At 33.6% G+C, this 19,500-nt stretch overlaps 1 protein-coding gene and 1 long non-coding RNA gene across 4 annotated transcripts in view; both read right to left on the bottom strand.

Annotated features, from left to right (window-relative positions):
* Positions 1 to 344: 344 nt before the first annotated feature.
* LOC148273834 (uncharacterized) overlaps positions 345 to 19,500 on the bottom strand; it is a 34,991-nt gene continuing 15,835 nt past the window's right edge. The window contains exons 1-3 of one of the 3 annotated variants that reach the window (XM_088238109.1): positions 12,161 to 12,429; positions 9,384 to 9,880; positions 345 to 1,871 (exon numbers count right to left, since the gene is read on the bottom strand). In XM_088238109.1, coding sequence (XP_088094235.1) covers positions 661 to 1,871; positions 9,384 to 9,849 — 1,677 coding nt within the window. In that variant the 5' untranslated portion in view covers positions 9,850 to 9,880; positions 12,161 to 12,429 and the 3' untranslated portion in view covers positions 345 to 660. Of the gene's footprint in view, positions 1,872 to 7,683; positions 9,881 to 12,160; positions 12,430 to 19,500 lie in introns of those variants that run through there. The other 2 variants (XM_088238110.1, XM_088238112.1) reach the window with 2 other exon arrangements.
* On the bottom strand, positions 13,513 to 17,994 carry LOC148273837 (uncharacterized). Its single transcript, XR_015824456.1, has 3 exons — positions 17,908 to 17,994; positions 15,907 to 16,284; positions 13,513 to 15,487 (listed from the first exon to the last, which is right to left on the bottom strand). It is a non-coding gene; the product is annotated as an uncharacterized LOC148273837 (long non-coding RNA).

Genomic DNA, 19,500 nt, shown 5'->3' with positions numbered 1-19,500 from the left:
ATTTTTTATCTTATGATTGCGATATCATAAACTAAATTTTTGCTTTTTTTGCATTTTTCTAAATATTATTTGGAAACATAAATATGTGTTTTTTTTTTCGCTCCTTATATTTAAGTTAGTAGTAATTATTATTGTACAACTATCTAGTGTTTCATATGTTTTTTTATGTAAAGATCTTTACTGACAAGCCATATTAATGGCTTGGTAAATCCGGTAAAAAAAAATAATTTAAAAAGGTAATACTTAAAATGTTATCTTGTATGTAAATAATAAACAAATAAAATAAACACTTAAAACTTACATTTCAACCAAATGAAAAAAAAAAATAGAACTAAAAATAACATTATATTAAAAAAAGAAAAACATCGAAAAAATTATAAAATAGTTTACTGTTTACAGTACTAATAAAAAATCAGTAATATTACATCTATAACAAATATAAATATTTCCCCATATCAATGAAACATAAATTGAATAATATGGCAGTTTTAAAAAAGAAGATATAAAAATAACGTAAATAAAAAGGATCTTCGACAGTTTTTAGGGTTGGTTAGAAACTCATTTTTAGTAATTTCACGGTGAGAACTTTGTCACCAATGTGATTTGATGAATGACGAATTAAATCCTGTGAATGTAAAACGTGTTTTTATCATCTAAGCATTAGAATGGTTTATCGCTGGCATGATGTGTTAACATGTGGCGTTTTAAAGAACTATTCCATGAACATTTAAATAGACACTCAGAGCATGAGAAAGGTTTCTCACCGGTATGTATCAACATGTGCGATTGCAAATCTCTCTTTTGGGAACATTTATATTGGCACTCTGAGCATGAGAATGGTTTTTCCCCGGTATGAATTAGCATGTGCCTTTTTAAACTTTTTTTATACGAACATTTAAATTGGCACTCTGTGCATGATAATGGTTTCTCATCGCTATGAGTGAACATGTGACTTTTCAAATTATTTTTATAAGAACATTTAAATTGGCACTCTGTGCATGAGAATGGTTTCTCACCGGTATGAGTAAACATGTGTGATTTCAAATCTTTTTTCTGTGAACATTTAAATCGGCACTCTGGGCATGAGAATGGTTTCTCACCGGTATGAGTTAGCATGTGACTTTTTAAATTATTTTTAAAAGAACATTTAAATTGGCACTCTGAGCATGAGAATGGTTTCTCACCGGTATGATTTAACATATGTAATTTTAAATAACTTTTTCCTGAACACTTGAATTGGCACTCTGAGCAAGAGAATGGTTTTTCACCAGTATGAGTTAACATGTGACTTTTTAAAACACTTTTATAAGAAAATTTTAATTGGCACTCTGAGCATGCAAATGGTTTCTCACCGGTATGAGTTAACATGTGTGACTTTAAATAACTCTTTACTGAACACTTAAATTGGCACACTGAGCATGCGAATCGTTTCTCACCGGTATGTTTAAACATGTGTGATTGCAACGTTCTCTTTTGGTAACATTTATACTGGCACTCTGAGCAAGAGAATGGTTTCTCACCGGTATGAATTAACATGTGATTTTTAAAATTACTTTTAAGCGAACATTTATATTGGCACTCGGAGCAAGAGAATGGTTTCTCACCGCTATGAATTAACATGTGGCTTTTTAGATTACTTTTATGCGCACATTTATACTGGCACTCGGAGCATGAGAATGGTTTTTCACCGGTATGTATGAACATGTGTGATTGCAAAGCTCTCTTTTCTGAACATTTATATTGGCACTCTGAGCACGAGAATGGTTTGTTACCGGTATGAGTTAATATGTTATGCGATTTCAAAGTACTCTTTTTGGGACATCTATATTCATACTTTAAAGATTCGAAATGTTCCTGGCTTGCTTGTGAACCTGAAACAAAAACAAGAATAATTGATTTATAATTGCTTTATTAAGTTAGTTCATAACACCTTAGGAACTAATATAAACTTTTGATAATATTACAATTTTTTTATCAAAATTTCTCAATAACATATATTTTCAAATTAATTTTAAACGAAATCGAAAAACCTCTAAAAAAACTTATTAAGTAAAGAAAAATAAAAGCGTACGAAAAATTTAATTATTTTTAGAATAATCAGAGGTTCATTGCAAATCGTATGGAGAAAATTACCTTAAAAGTACTATTCTCATTAAAAGTGAAAAATATTTTTTATTATTTTTCATTAAAAACTCATATTTTTTAGGGTTTTTTATTTTGTAATAATATTATTCCATAATCGTCTACTAGGTAAGCCCGTATTTGGGCTAAAAATAATTATCTTACCACTATCTACATGGGAGTATTCATGATTTAATAAGTTAATTCATAACATCTTAGGAACTGATATTTATATATTTTTTTAATTAAATATACGTCTAAGCCAATTACAACAATTACATGAAAAAACACGAATACAAGAAACTGACTAAAAGAACATAAAACTATGTAGCAAAGACAAACGAAGACAATACAATAATAGTATACAATATATTCATAAAGACGAAAGATACAAGACTTCGAGCTAAATCATGCCAATTCAACTTTATCCCACACTGTTTTAGTCGCGAAGAGATCTACGAAAGCCAGAAGATCTATCCCAAAGAATTCCAAGTCGTGTGATGAATTGACTAATCTTCACATTTTGGACATTGAGGCATGAAAACAAAAGTTGCTCTTAGAAGATTTAATAAATCGCAGATTTTAAGTTTTTCTGGTCACGTGGTTGGGAACATGAAAATAAATTGATTTCTACAGAGTCAGAACATCACTTATTGCATTAAGTATTTTGAAAATGCATGTAAGGTCCAATCTCAGTTCTACGTTTCTCGAATGAAGACAGGTAAAGAGATTGCTCTATTAGGAATAATTACCCCTTTGTAATCCGAGCAACCATGCCACTTTTCTTAGAAAACGGAGTTGGACTGACTCAATATGGTCAATATTACCAACCGCCCCTTTAAATGTATTACTCTGACCAAAAATCTAAGATAAAATATCTGGGAATAATAATCGATCAAACTATTAAACGGAAAGAACAAATATATTCTTTGTGCAGAAGACGAAGTAAATTATTATTTAGATAAGATAATTAGAGACTTATCGACGAATCAACTAAAGATAGTTAATTATGCTCTAGTACAATCAATTATTGAATATACAATAGTTGGATGGGGGGGGGGGGGGGCTTTTAATGCTTATCTTAAGCGCGTAAATGTTTTCTTCAAATTGATTTGAAATTTTTATCTTTTATTTTATGTTTATCGCCCAAAGATGCTGATAAATGCCAAGGATCAAATCGAGTACCAGTAAACTTACAACTTCATTATTTTTATAATTGAACCTTAATGATTCAGAACACCTTGCAAAAAACCAACTTGATTATTTATAGGGACTTACGAAAAATGTAAATTTTATAAATTTTTAATACCTAAAATACTTGTACCCACAATAAGCTCAGTGTGAGTCCCTCTCCAAGCACACAAGATTGTCTCTTTTGGAGAGGAACATCATTAAAATAACAAAATACTAAACTTACATAAAATATAATAAAAACTGTTATAAACGTAATATATTAAATAAACAAAAAAAACAATCAATAGTAAAACGCAAAATTTGGTATTTCCTTTAATTTTGCTGGCACGTCCGAACAATGATCTTAATTTTGCTAAACAACAGTATTATTAAATTACTTGTAAGTATTACATTTTTATACATTTAATATATGTTTGCAAGAAAGTCACAAATAAACTATGTACAACCAGCAATTAACGTTGGGTCACACCACATAGACAATGTCAATTCCTTTAAATATTTAGGTACCGAAATGATCAATGATAACAATTAAAGTACCGAGATTAGAGCACGACTATCGGCAGCAAACAGATGTTATTATGGCTTACTTAAACATCTGGGATCCAAATTGCTCACTAGGAAAACTAAGACCATTATTTACAAAACTCTCCTCAGACCAGTCATTACATATGGTGCCGAATGCTAGGTACATATATACCAAAAGAGATGAAAATATGGTAATAGTATTCGAAAGAAAAATATTAAGGAAGATATTTGGTGCTGTCGACCAAAACTGAGTCTGGAGGAGACGGTTTAATCACGAATTTGAGGCACTGCATGGCGAACCTAACATCGCGCAATTCATCAAAATAAGAAGATTACAATGGTTGGGCCATGTGCGCAGAATGAATGATTACCGCATCCCAAAAGAGATTATTTATACCACTCCGGAAGGCGGACGAAGCAGAGGCCGACCAAAATGAAGATGGCTGGATAATGTGGAAAGTGACCTTAGAGCGATTGGCTCGACGAACTGGAGAAGAGCCGCGGGGTTCAGGGACGAATGGAGACAAATTCTGGAGGGGGCCAGGACCCACAGCGGGCTGCAGCGCCACTGATGATGATTACATTTTTTATGTATTATTTTTTATTGTACATTAATATGCGTCATCATTTTTATTTTCATATCTTTGTATTTGATTTAATAAGTCACGATTTAACACAGAACGTTTAAGCAAATAGGGAAATGAAAATAATGAATAGTTTTATAATAGAATTGTACATCAATATATAAAATTAAAATGGAAACAATAATACACTGATACTTCGGAACAAGCCTGTGGGCCAGTGGAGTGGCTACATCCATAAATAAAAAGTAAATTATGAGATTACAAAAAGGGTGCTTCAAGGTGTGAATAAAGACTCTCTGACTAATATTGGCTATACCTTTAATCGTGACGTCCATCAGTATAATACGCGACAGCGTCAAAATATTCACGTACCTGGATCACGCACGACAAGGTATGGTCTAAGATCTCTGCTATACCTTGCTTGTAGCGAGTACAACAGGCTACCGGAGTCCTATAGAACGTCAATAAATAACAAGAGTATTCATTTAAAAAATTACTACTTGAGGAGGTACGTGGAGGGTGAAATTTAGTTTTAAGTTATTTTTTCCCTTAAATATTTCTTTCTTGCAATATGTAAATATAACAATTTTATTTTTAATTTTTATTATGGATTGTTTAAAGGATGGCAAGCGGATGTATGATTTGTATCATATATTTGCTTGCTATCTTATTTCAGTTTTTATGTACATATTATTACTTGTTACTTTATTACTATTTGTTGCTATATTATTGTTGTTAACATACCTATGTGTAAATATTTTTCTGTCCCAAAATGAGTTTGTTGTAACTCCTGGGAGTACAAAAAAAAAAATTTGTATGATTTAATAAATAAAAAAATAAAAAATGATATTGAAAGTACTTACTGTATAAACATATTTTTTGTAAACTATGTGTTTGTATTATATATTGGATTTAATAAATAAACTAATTAATTAAGAACTCGTAGAGAATAACTCCCAAAATTGTAATATCTAGGTTTATCAAAAGAAGGCAAATATTTTATTTAAAAAATAAAAAACTTTGACTAGATATGCAAAAATGATTATGTTGCAACACTTTCTTTCATTTTGTTTTTAACCAGACTCATTCCAAGTCTAATATTACAGCGTATTGAATACAATTCATCCCCAACCATTGCTCGAGAAATGGAGACGATTTCAGGCTTCCTAAAGGAAGACTGACCCAAAAACAATCAACGTATTTTAGAAACCCTTTGAAGTATTAACAAATCACAACAGGGATGGAGAATACCTTAAATAAGGGAATATGGAAGTCAAGGCATTTACAGGGCTTATGGCCTGTCATTGGCATTACACACTGTGTAACATTCACCATTTTGCCTATGTTTGTACATCCATATTTCTTCGATTCTTCCATCTGTTGATTTTAGTGAAGTTAAAGAGCTGAAACCTTTATTGTTGTGAAGAGATTCACCTGACTGAATTATTTCGCATACTAGGCAACGCCTGAAAACAATTTTTCAATTTTAAAAAAAAGTATTCCAATGATTTATTTTGAAGAGTGGTAACCCACGTTGAGTTGATAAAGCAGGTCGCCACTTGAACGGGTCTCTTGTCACAATGGCGTTCCCAAAAAAACACGTCCGATTCAAGATCGCTAAAGTCAACCAAACAGAAATAAAAATTTCACCATAAACTAGAAGAGAGATGAAGAACATTTAAGAAAAGGTAATATCGAAGTCTAGGCATCTACAGGGCTTATGACCTGTCAATGGCTGGTTTAAGTGGCCACTTTACACACTGTGTAACATTCACCATTCTGCCTATATTTGAACATCTATATTCCTTCAATTCTTTCATCTGTTGATGTTTGTGAAGTCAAAGAGCTGAAACCTTTATTTATGCGGGTGAGATTCATCTAATTGAATTATTTCACCTACATACTAGGCAACGCCTGAAAATGTTATTTTTTCAATTTCTATACTTCTTCATGGATCAGGTAATTTACTAACAATATTTTGAGCCTCATAAGCCCTGTAGATGCCTAGACTTCTATATTACCTTTTCTTAAATGTTCTTCATCTCTGTTGTAATATGTTAATATAAACAGCTCCCCAGGGTGTTGAATCCAGTCCTTGTCTACAAAAATTTGGACAAACTCAAAATATTGTTTATTTTACGTTTTTGGTAGAAATAAGTAAGTAGGTATTTATGAGGATTACTGTATTTTTTCTGCAAAATCAATTATTTAGAGTCTTTTTTAATTATTTTTCTTATAACTGTATGTTTTCTTATTGTCCATTACCTCTATTTATGGAGTTACAGTAAAAAAATAAAAGAATCTTTGTCATTAACGAATTCAGGAGTAAATGCTATTTGCCTCGAAATAGAGGACGAAGGATGGGAGCCAAATCGCGAGTTGAAACCCCATCTTTGATTTGATCAATGTAGAACTGAACAAGCCATTAATCTGATTCAATTATGACACAAAACTACTTCGTACTTTCACGTTGGAAAGTATTTTTCAATTGCATCTTGCAAACAAGATGGAATATTGAAGCTTTCAAACGAGAAATCCACTACATATCTATAAATATAGAATCCCTTCCAAAGTTTAAAGCGGCTTTGAGGACTTGGATCAGCATGGAAAATACAGATATACACCTATTGTGAAAGAGTCGTACAACAGCATATTCTAAACTTTGATGTCTTAATTACATTGTTTATGTCATTTTCCTGTTATTTCTGTATGATTTTTAATGGCATTGTCATATTTGTGTTTGTATACCAAAAAATTCACCAAAAACAATAAAAAAGGAATGGCCCACGCTCAGACGTTTAAGTCTTTGTGGGCATTTTTTCCAAATTTAAGGCTATGTTTATTTTTAGAATATGTATTTTTTTTCTTTTTCTCTTCTAATGTTTAATAAATATAATGTATAAAATATGAAATTTAATACATGCATAATATGTAACAGTATGGAAAAATAAACAAAAAAAAAAAAAAAATATCACACTGGGGGTTATCCCGTCAAAAAAACATATTTTACTTTTGTTGAAGTATAAAACGAGAGGTAGCTGGAAGTTAAGAACTACCCACTTCGTAAGAAACCTTCGGAAGTCAGAATGACCAATGAGGAAAAATTCATGAAGAAGATGACCATTGGAATGGATTTCACGATGGATGTCCTCAAGAAAATGACTGAAATTCTGAGAAAATTGTATTCTTGTGAAATTCACCTGGTTAGATAACTTAAAATTTAAAGTCATTAAAATAAAAACTGATCGTTTATCGCAGATTTATTTATTTATTTATTAACGGACATTGTCCATGTATACAATTTATAAGGTTTAAATATTACAATAAAAGAATAGTTTAAAACATTTAAGGAAAAAAGAAAGAAGCATTGACAAACATAAGGGACATCGAGACAAGATCTGGACTATTTATTTAGTGCTCGTTTAAATCGTTGTAAACTTAAACCAAAAAAGTCCAGATCCTGTCTTGAGTAAACAATACGACAAAGGCGGGTCATTGGAGAATTTAGGCCATAGTTTGTTCTATGCTGATCGATGAACAGTACTTCATTGTTTCTCAATCTACGAGTCGGAATATTGAATTTTACTTGTCCCAGTAATGATGGAACATCGATTATACCATTTAGTATGCCGAACATATATATGGAGTCAATATTAGTTCTACGTTTTTGTAGACTAGAAATATTTAACATTGACTCTATTTCAGCATAAGAATAATTATCTCTCTCTAGTCGAAGCATCCACGTTATTTTTCGAAGCAAGCGATGTTGGACTGATTCAATGTGATTTATGCGATTGACATAGAATGGAGACCAGACCACTGAGGCATATTCAAGAAGATTTAAAAATAGAACCTTATATTATATATTTACATATATATTTTTCATATATTTTGCATTTTACCTTGTTATAAACTTTTTAATATACCATTTGGACATCTTTAATTTAATATTCGTCAGATCACCAGGGAAAATCTGCGAGTGCAGTCAATTGACCTATATTTTTTATGGAGTAACTTGTGAAAGACCGAGTTGGTTGGTGGAGGCTCATGGAAGATCTCTTAAGCGACTTCTCTTGAAATCTCCATGCTACCGGCCCAAAACGTGATAGTATTCAACGGGAAAGACTTAGTGAAGCTAGAAATGTCTACACTTTTAGAATATGTAAGTCAATGTGAATATTAATTGATCCGTGGCGATTCGTAAGCCAGTTTTCGACAGTAGGTATATTAAGTTTTGTAAATGTCACAGCGCAAATGAATTACAAGAAAATGGAATGAATGGACGGACCATTTTTGTAGTTTTTCTTGTTTCTCAACTTAAGCGGCAAAACTCCACACTGTAAATTCGTTTTCGTTTATTATTAAATATGTTTTTCGCGGCGGTTTATTAAAATTTATTATTGGTTTTATGTTTTGCGATGCGTCTTTGTACGGACAGTCGATTAGCGATTAAACATGTACTTCAATCGAGGTCAAAGCGGACACTGACCCCAGGTGGAAAAATAATCAACTAAATAGTTTTTGGAACTATAAAGGTGCAAAAGGGACAGGATTCAAGTGGCAAACGGCCTAACCAATCCGTGTAGATTAACAATATACATTTTTTTAAATCTGTCAAAAAAGAGAATTAATGATTTGAAAAAAAATATTACTGTACTAATTAAATAAAAAATGGAAAAACTTAATATTTACGTAAATTTTATTTGCGACATATTTATGTGGAGTCAAGAGTATCGAATGCGACAGTACGAACGTATATTGTGACAGTCTTATAGGTTAGTCATAACTCCTGACCGCAGGCCTATACAAAATTCACGGTCGCGACTTCCACTACTTCCATTGTGTCAATATTTTCGACGAGCGGCACGATGTCTGAAGTCTGCTGCCACCTTATTTGATGTCAACAATTATGCAATTCGAAATCTCAGGGCAGATAATGCGTGAGGGAGTATAACTTACTTGAGGCGATTTCAATGTGACGAGAGGAATCCAAACATTGCTGTTTAATGTCAGGGTGGCCGACATCCATCTCTGTGTAGGTAATGACATCACTGGTCATTATAGGCTGGTCAGTGCTGGTCCCCGGTTCAGCCTTTACGGCAGCAACAGCTGGCTCCTCGCTTTTGTAAGGCCATGACGTTTTTTCCCAAGTGTGGAAAATATCTCCTTCTATATCGCTAGTACCGGGTTCAGCCTTCACAGTAGCAACACTCAAATCCTCGGTTTTGTAAGACCATGACGCCTTTTCCTCGGCATGAAAAATATCTCCTTCTAGATCGCCAGTTCCCGGTTCAGCCTTCACGGTAGCAACACCCAGCTCCTCGGTTTTGTACGACCATGACGCCTTTTCTACAGCATGAATAATATCTTCTTCTAGATCGCCAGTCCCCGGTTCAACCTTAATATTCACGGAAGCGAATTCCATATTTTTAAAATTGATTCTGCAGATTAATATTCTGAAAATAATTCAAATCATGCATTTAAAAAATAAAATAAAATATTACAAAATAATGATATAATGTTGCGTTATCCGTTAAAATAATAAAATTACACATATAATATAATAAGATGCTGGAATGAGACATTTCAGAGGTTTCTAAAAATGCGCCAGTGGGTGATTCGTTAATTTTCTTGTAATTAGGTTTGGGGTTCAAGGTTGAAGCCCTTAAGATGTCGGCTTGTTGGAATAACGTTTTTTTATGCATTTTTTAGTTAATCAAATGTTTGAGTTGAATTATAAAATATTTTGTCTTTACGTTTTATATATATCTGAGTATATCGCGGTCTGACTGTTTTTCATCAAAACATATTCTCGTATTTTCTCCCTGGATTATGGCACTAGAGCAGTTATTATTGCGCAATTTTGATTTGAGCACAACAAGGCCTCTAAAAGGAGAAATAATAATATTTTTTTGTACTTATTGGAATTCAATCATAAACAAGTACATGGTACCTAATTATCAATGAAGTATTTTTTTTATTTATGAATAATCTCGCCTGATTTCATCATTCGTAACCCTGCCACACATTGATTTTTCCACACATTCGTCTAAGAGATCGCATTTCAAACGCGTTCACTCGGCTTTCATCCTTCCTCAAATTACTCCGAGATAATAATGTGGAAGTTCAGCCCTACGGAAAATTCGATATAAAAAATGTTTTATTACGCACAGTAAAAATTAGAGCAATAAATGGTACGTTTGAATTTCTTGGAAATGTGTGAAAAAAATTATAAAAAATATTTTAATAAAAATGAACTTATTTAAATGACGTCACTAGATCACCGAAATCAACTAATGATAAAACGTTGCGATAGTTATCATATTTCCAGGAAAAAACTGACTAATGGGCAGAACTGACAGACGTGAACTTAATACGCCACACGTGGAGTAATTTCAAAATAAAATTAAAATCATAGCGCTGATAATACATAATCATCATCATTGTAGGCCCTGGCCGCCTCCAGATTCGTCCCTGCACCCCGCGGCTCTTCTCCAATTCGTCAGGCCAATTGCTCTAATGTCACTTGCCACATTATCAGGCCATCTAAATTTTGGTCTGCCTCTGCTTCGTCTGCCTTCCGGAGTGGTATGAAGAATCTTCTTTGAGGTGCGGTTATCATTCATTCTGTGCACATGGCCCAACCATTGTAATCTTTTTATTTTGATGAATTGTGCAATGTTGGGTTCGCCATACAGTGCCTCTAATTCGTGATTAAACCGTCTCCTCCACACTCCGTTTTGGTTGACAGCACCAAATATCTTCCTTAATATTTTTCTTTCGAATACTAATACCATATTTTCATATCTTTTGGTCATAACCCAGCATTGCACCATATGTAATGACCGGTCTGAGGAGAGTTTTGTAAATAATAGTCTTAGTTTTCCTAGTGAGCAATTTGGATCCCAGATGTTTAAACAAGCTATAATAACGTCTGTTTGCTGCCGATAATACGACACACATAAATGTTGAAAGTTGTGAATATTTACCCACATCTTAATCAGCTCAGGTAAGTCCCTTTATGTTATAAATATGAACCCATAGCAACAATTTCAGTATTTAATATTACAAACTTGAATTTTATTGAACACGAACGATATTTTACACATCCGAAAATTCATTGAAATTAATTTCCTTTGCTTTCGAAATGTCGTCAGACAGAACATATCAAATGATTCCCTAAAAAGCGGCTTCGAATCATAATATGTCCAAATATTAACTTGGTCCGAGTAAACTTCTTGTCGTAATCTCTCGAAAAACCATTCCGAATGAATTGTCTCGAAATGACAAGTCCGAATTAAAATTTCGATCGTCTCGAAAAGTCAAGTTCGAATTAATATCTCGATTGTTTCGGAAAACCATTTCGAATGAATTCACTGGATATCTCGATTATTTTTTGTCGAGTCCGAGTGAACTCGACTAATTGTAAGCATTACAAAATGTTTCGATCTATTTAATAATCGAATATTTCGATTATTTTTATTCGATTATCCCGACTGTTATTAGTAATTCAAACGCGCAGATGGCAAGGGGCTAAGAGCGGAAGAATAAGAGAATCAACCTCTAGCTAAGACGCCGCGACGGCCCCACGCACGGGAGTTCCAGCTTCGATTCCCGGTGAGATCGCAACAACTAAATATTTCATTTCTCAAGTCTGGGGATAATCAACCGCTGAAATTGGAACTCTTGGTCAGTTGTGGTGCTTGCTACAAGCCAAATTTACATTTGTTACTTACTTTCTCGCGTTTTGCTTGTGAAATCGTCGTTTACTCGTCCAATAATATAACCCAGAGCATGAGGACGCGTACTGCTCGCACTTGACAGAAGGACCACAGATAAAATGTAACGTGATAGACAATCTAGAAAACAAACATATAAATTATGGCTACAGGTTAATTATTAGTACTTGACTAGGTTATTAGTTTTGTGTCATCCTTTGTAGCTTCCGTTGAAATTGGTTTGCTTGTTTAGGAAGTAAAACAGGAAATGCCTGATTGCCTTAGAATTTAACAGACACATTCTTGTTTAATTCATTTTTATCTTAAAACGAAATAAATATTTCACATAACGCTGACCTAATTTTTGTATGTTCAATAAACTTTTTTGCAAATTTTACAAAAGTCATTTTATTTGTTTTAAAAATCAAATACGAAAACATCTATCAGTTACTGGAGATTGGCATTTTCTAATAGTGAGTTATTTACAATTTGTTGAAAATGGCCCTCAAATAAATTATTTGCGTAAATCACAAAGACGCAAATATTTATCAAAAAAAAAAAAACACTAGGGGATAAAAAAAACTCCGAATACCACACCTGGAGATGTTTCTTCTATTGTACTGAATCGACCCAAATACTTATCCACCATGTCGGAACCAGCATCTTTAACACCAAGGGAATCTGTCCAGGAAAGGTTTAAAACAAAAGAGTTCAAAAATATTAAAACGGCCATAAGTAAAAGTTTACACTCGCAAAAAGATTATGGATCTCATTTCCAGTTTTCATTTTTTAATGAATGTTTAACTTGCCTTCAAATTAATAGTTCATACTTCAAAGAATGGTGAAAATCGATTAAAAACATATAATATGCTTCTAACCTTTTTTTTTCCACTCAACACATTAAAGAGGTAATTATTTTAAAACCTTGAGGACGTAAATTAGAAAATTTTGCAAAAAACCACACGAAAATCTGTCAAGCCATTTTCGAGTTTTTGGGAGTTTGATAACGGCGATTTATTTGCAAATATATATATCATCATCGTTCCCTTTCGCACATAATGGTGCATAGGGCACTGCACTGGTACACCAATTACAGCGTATCTTGATCATTTTTGTTACATGACGGTAAGATGGTCAGTCTTACGCTTCAGGTACCATGAAATATTCTAGTGTGAAAACACCCTTTCAAATAAATATTTCATATCAACCATGTCGGGAATCGAACCCGAAACCTCTGGCATGGCAGGCTAACGCGCTGACCATTACACCACAAGGCTGACAATATATATATATATATATAAGATAGATTGTAAAGAAGAGAACTGGCTGATTGTAATTTTTCAACAAATTGAAAAATAACAAAGTAACTGTTTTTTTTTGTTTTTAAATTTTATTTGTTCTTAAAATAGTACAAACACTATAACATATGAATGTCATAATATTACAAAATTAATTGTATTTATTACTAAACTAAAACATACATTTCATCACATCAACAAAAAAGTAGTGAAAATATTTCAAAGGACATAACAGTTTCAATTTTCAAAAGAACAAGAAGAATTTTTGATCAGGTTCATGCAAAATTACCCACAACACAATCACTGGACCACGCGCAACCACCGCGCAGCACATTATCCTATCAAACCACGACAAATTTTTAACTAATTCACCTTATCACAAAACAAAGCTCCAAGAATAATCCCGAGGAAAAGAAAAAAAAGTAAAAATAACATAAAATATAAAGGATCATCGATACACTTGAGGTTGGGTTAGATATTCATTTTTAGTATTTTCGCAGTAAGAACTTTTGTCACCAATGCGATTTAATGTATGACGAATTAAATCCTCTTTTTTGTACGTGTTCCCACAATCTAAGCACGAGAATAGTTTCTCTCTGGCATGATATGTTAACATGCGGCGTTTTAAAGAACCATTCCAGGAACATTTAAATTCGCACTTTGAGTAGGAGAATGATTTCTCACTGGTATGCATACACATGTGCAATCGCAAATCTCTGTTTTTGGAACATTTATATTGGCACTCTAAGCGTGGGAATGGTTTCTAACAGGTATAAATTTACATGGGCTTTTTTAAATTACTTTTAAGAAAACATTTAAATTGGCATGCTCAGAAGCATCAGAATGGTTTCTCGCCGGCGTAAGTTCACACGTGTAATTTAAAAGAGCTTTTTTTCTGAACGTTTTTATTGGCACTCTGAGCATCAGAATGGTTTCTTACTGTTATGAGTTAACATGTGCCTTTTTAAATTACTTTGGAACGAACATTTAAATTGGCACTCTGAGCATGAGAATGGTTTCTCACCGGTATGCATATACATGTGTGATTGCAAATCTCTCTTTTGGGAACATTTATATTGGCACTCTGAGCATGATAACGGTTTTTCACCGGTATGAGTTAACATGTGCCTTTTTAAATTACTTTTACAAGCAAAACTGAATTGGCACTCCGAGCATGAAAATGGTTCCTCACCGGTATGAGTTAACATGTGCCTTTTTAAAATACTTTTAAAAGTAAATTTAAGTTGGCACACTGAGCATGCAAATGGTTCCTCACCGGTATGAGTTAACATGTGTGATTTCAAATAACCTTTTCCTGAACACTTAAATTGGCACTCTGTGCACGAAAATTGTTTCTCGCCGGCATGTATAAACATGTGTGATAGCAAAGTTCTCTTTTGGGAACATTTATACTCGCATTCTGAGCATGAGAATGGTTTCTCACCGGTGTGACTAAACATGTGTGATTGCATAGCTCTCTTTTGAGAACATTTATACTGGCACTCTGAGCATGCAAATGGTTTCTCACCGGTATGTTTAAACATGTGTGCTTGCAAAGCTCTCTTTTGGAAACATTTATATTGGCATTCTGAGCATGAGAATGGTTTCTCGTCGGCGTGAGTTAACATGTGTGATTTCAAAGTTTTCTTATGGGAACATTTATACTGGCACTCTGAGCATGAGAACTGTTTCTCACCGGAATGTATAAACATGTGGGATCGCAAAGCTCTCTTTTCAGAGCATTTATACTGGCACTCTGAGCATGAGAATGGTTTCTCACCAGTATGTATAAACATGTGTGATCGCAAAGCTCTCATTTCAGTACATTTATACTGGCACTCTGAGCATGAGAATGGTTTCTCACCGGTATGTATAAACATGTGTGATCGCAAAGCTCTTTTTTCAGAACATTTATACTGGCACTCTGAGCATGATAATATTTTGTCACGGGTATGAGTTAATATGTTTTGTGATTTCAATTTACTCTTCTTCGGACATTTATATTGATATTTTAAAGATTTAAAAGGTTTCTGGATTGCTTGTGAACCTGAAACAAAAACAAGAATAATGAAATCGAAAAACCTCTAAAAAAAACTAATTTACTAAGTAAAAATAAAAACTAATTTTTTTTTTAGTATTTCTAGAATAATCAGAGATTCATTGCAAATCTTATGGAGAAAATTACTTTTAAAGTACGATTTCTATTAAAAGTGAAAAATAATTTACATTTCATTAAAAACTCATATTTTTCTTTCTAACTAGTATCTACTTGAGGTATTTATGTTGTATATTGAAAATCGACGGCTGCGACTTCCACAAACTTTCTTTGTGTAAATATTTTCCATGGTTGGCACGAATGTCTCTGAAGTCTGCTGTCACCTCATTTGATGTCAACAATCATGCAATCATTCTATAGTTCACAGGTGAAATCTCAGGGCAGATAATGCGGAAGGGACTATTACTTACTTGAGGCAATTTCATTGTGATGAGAGGTATCCAAACATTGCTGTTTAATGTCAGGATTGTCAATATCCATCTCTGTGAGGATAACTGGTAACTGGTCAGTACTGGTCCCCGGTTCAACCTTTACGGTAGCAACAGCTGGCTCCTCGCTTTTGTAAGGCCATGACGATTTTTCCCAATTATGGAGAATGTCTCCTTCTATATCGCTAGTCCCCGGTTCAGTCTTCACGGTAGCAACACCCAATTCCTCGGTTTTGTAAGGCCATGACGCCTTTTCTCCAGCATGAAGAGTATCTCCTAGATCGTCCGTCTCCGGTTCAGCCTTAATATTCTCGAAAGCGATTTCCATAATATTGACAATTGATTCTGCAGATTTATATTCTGAAAATTGTTTAAATCATGTATTTAAAAAAAAAAAGAAATAATGTTGCGTTATCTTCTAAAATATTAAATTACACATATAATGCAATAAGATGCTGGAATTAGGATTTTAAGTGGCTTAAAAATTTACTATTTATAAAGGTCTCAAACCCTACTAGAACTTTTTCTTTACTAAAACACATACTGTAGTTGAATTTTGAGGGTTTTATCTTTAATGTAATATATAGACACGGAGGTAACGTGTGTATTACACAAAATTCGACAAATGCTTGTCTTGGCTTAGTTGGCAAACGCTAATTCTTTTTACGAAATTTTCGATCAAATTTTGATATAATTGTAGATAAATTTTATCAATTACTAGACGAATTTCCGTTTTGAGCTCCGAAATCGTCTGTGGATTATTTGATAACACTTTACCCTTCAGAAACCAGGGTCACAAGCACGGTAGGCGGCCTCGCCGACTTGCCTCCCCTCGATTTCCTTCTTAAGGATTTTTACCTGAGAGTAGCCAACGAGCCGAAAACACTCTCTAGGGCTCTAGTTCTAATTCACAGACATAGTATTCCTCATTCCTCGAAGTTTAACCTACGAAAAATTATAATCGAGCCATGAAAAAGCATGAGAAGAAGAGTTGCTGACGGACGCGAAAAACTTAACTCAAATAGGAAGCCGGAGGACAAACAGGTCGGTCTCGTAGAAACAGATCTACGTCACGGAACAACTTACGTCTCGGGGTCTCCTAACTAAAACTACCTGGCGAGGCGAGCTGGAAAGGTCCGAGGACGTCAATTTGTTGTAAAGATCTTTATGCGAAAAGAGGCACGGCCTCCGACTGAAAGAATAATTATATTGATTGACGTATTAGTATGTCAATCACCACTGCGACATCAATTAATACAACTTGATAGCTTTGTTCCTAAATAATAAGAAGAATATGTAGCTGATAGCTGTCTATGGTTAAGGCGGCTGCCATCGGCCATGCATAGTAACTATAGTTCCTTACAATATACCTCAAATAGACTGACAGTTGTCAGCAAAAGTGACGACATAGCTTTGTAGTCACGTCCAAGGAGTGATTTATATTGACAAACGATGCAATATGATAATGTATTTATTGCTATTTTTCCCTTTTCATTTTTAATTGCTATTCGCTTTTTAGATCATGTTTGGAACACTCAAAAATATATTTTTTTCAAGTATTCAACGATATTTTTTCATTTTTAGTGATATTTTTAATGTATAGTAATCGTTTATTATTATTTTTTCTAATTTACTCAACTTTTTTATTATAAAAAATAAAAATGCGCATTTCTCGTATCTATATTTCTGATATAGACAATCATTAAAATAATACTCATCAAATTCCAGCTGTATGTTGATTTGATTTCCAAACGTTTATTTTTATTTTTATGGTTAAAACTCTTGTAAATTTAAAGACAATAAAATATTTACTAGAGTGCTCACGCATCAAACTTGACCCCGCGGGAATTCCGGTTCGATTCCCGGTGAGACCGCAATAACTAAATATGTATTTCCTCAAGTCCGGCGCCAAAAGCCGCTGGAATTGGAACTCCGGGCCTGGTTTGGTGCTTGCTACAAACCAAATATATATTTGTTACTCACTTTTTTCGGTGGTTTGTTAGTGAATTTTTTCTTTACTCGTCCAATAATATTACCTGGGTGATAGGGACGCGTACTGCTCGCGATTGACAGATGGACCACAGATAAAATTCAACTTGATAGACAATCGACAAACAAACATAGAAATTATGGCCATAGGTTAATTATTAGTACTTGACCAGGTTATAAGATTTATTTCGTCAAACAAACCAACAATATAAACCATCACGCCATTTTTCCGTGAGGGTAGGCAGAAAGGGTAAAACGCCATATAACTCTGTATTTGCATACAAGCCTCGCTTTCTCTGCATTCATGCATATTTTCATGCACGCACGCCAATTATTCCTACGCTTGGCATGTTTATGTTCAAGTATTTGATGGACTTGATAGTGCCATGCAAAGCCATCTCGACAAGCTCGGTCTTCGTCCTTTTCTGCATCCATTAAGATTCGTTTTGTAGATTCTTTTAGCTATTCTTTTGCTGTCCATTCGCTCTACATTACATTTCTCTTGATTCTGTCAATAATTCAATTCAATTCAATTCAATTCATTTATTTATTCATATATATGTACATTACAAAATGGAATATCTTCATTCATACATAAAGAAATAATTAAAATAATTTGGTAATTTATAAAAAAAACACATTAGTATACATAATATCCAAAGAATAATATGTTAAAAAAGTAAGAGAATCTTGTAACGAAAAACTCCCTCAGAGACGTGAAAAATGTCGATGTCCAAAGTGATATTGTTCAACATAGAGATAGCCCTTCCAACAGGCATAACCATTGGCAGGTTGGTCCTGTATATTGGAATGTGAAACAGTCTATGCTGACGCTGTCTAAGGTAATTATCAGGAACATAAAATCTAATGCTCCGCATAATTTCAGGGTTGTCAATAATACCGCGCAACAATCGAAAGAAATGCGTTGTTAAATACACATTCTTTCTAGTCTACAAACTGCTGTAACCAAGCATACCCTGGAGGAACTTAGTGGGATGGATAGTGCCATGGATAATAGCCGCACTCCCTCGTGTAGAGAAACCGAAGACATTTCTTCTGAACCCTCTCCACCATAAGAGAGTACTTCAACTCACACGGTCCCCAAATCATCGAGCCACTCTCGAGTCTACTTCGCACCAACGAATGTATGTCTTAGCCTTACACAGTTTACGGATTTTCATTTGTGCACCAATCATACATCTTTTTATTTCATATTTGCCTGAGGGATCGCATTTCGACAGCATTTAACCAACTTTCATCATTATTTTTCCAATTCCATACTTCGCTCCCATACATTAGGGAAATTACTGATCACTGATCAAATCGATTTTATCAGTTATTTCATGCAATCATGAAACTCTGTTTCCGAAAATTGATATAAAAACGCAAAAACAAGCCTATTATAGTGTGTTTAACACAATTTTTCACAAAAAAATAAGACATTTATAATTTTTTCAAGAATATCAAATGAATTATTTTTTTATTTGATCAATTTGTCCCATCTCTAACGTTTTTGCAAAATGATGTAACCTCGTAAGAACGTCGTTAATAATTAGGTTTATTTTAGTTTTAAAGCTGATTTTATAT

Source organism: Micrasema longulum, unplaced genomic scaffold, assembly GCF_059751315.1.
Source record: "Micrasema longulum isolate JH-2025_06_02 unplaced genomic scaffold, ASM5975131v1 h1tg001828l, whole genome shotgun sequence".
Taxonomy (NCBI): Eukaryota; Metazoa; Arthropoda; class Insecta; order Trichoptera; family Brachycentridae; genus Micrasema; species Micrasema longulum.
This window is presented reverse-complemented; position numbering and strand designations above follow the sequence as displayed.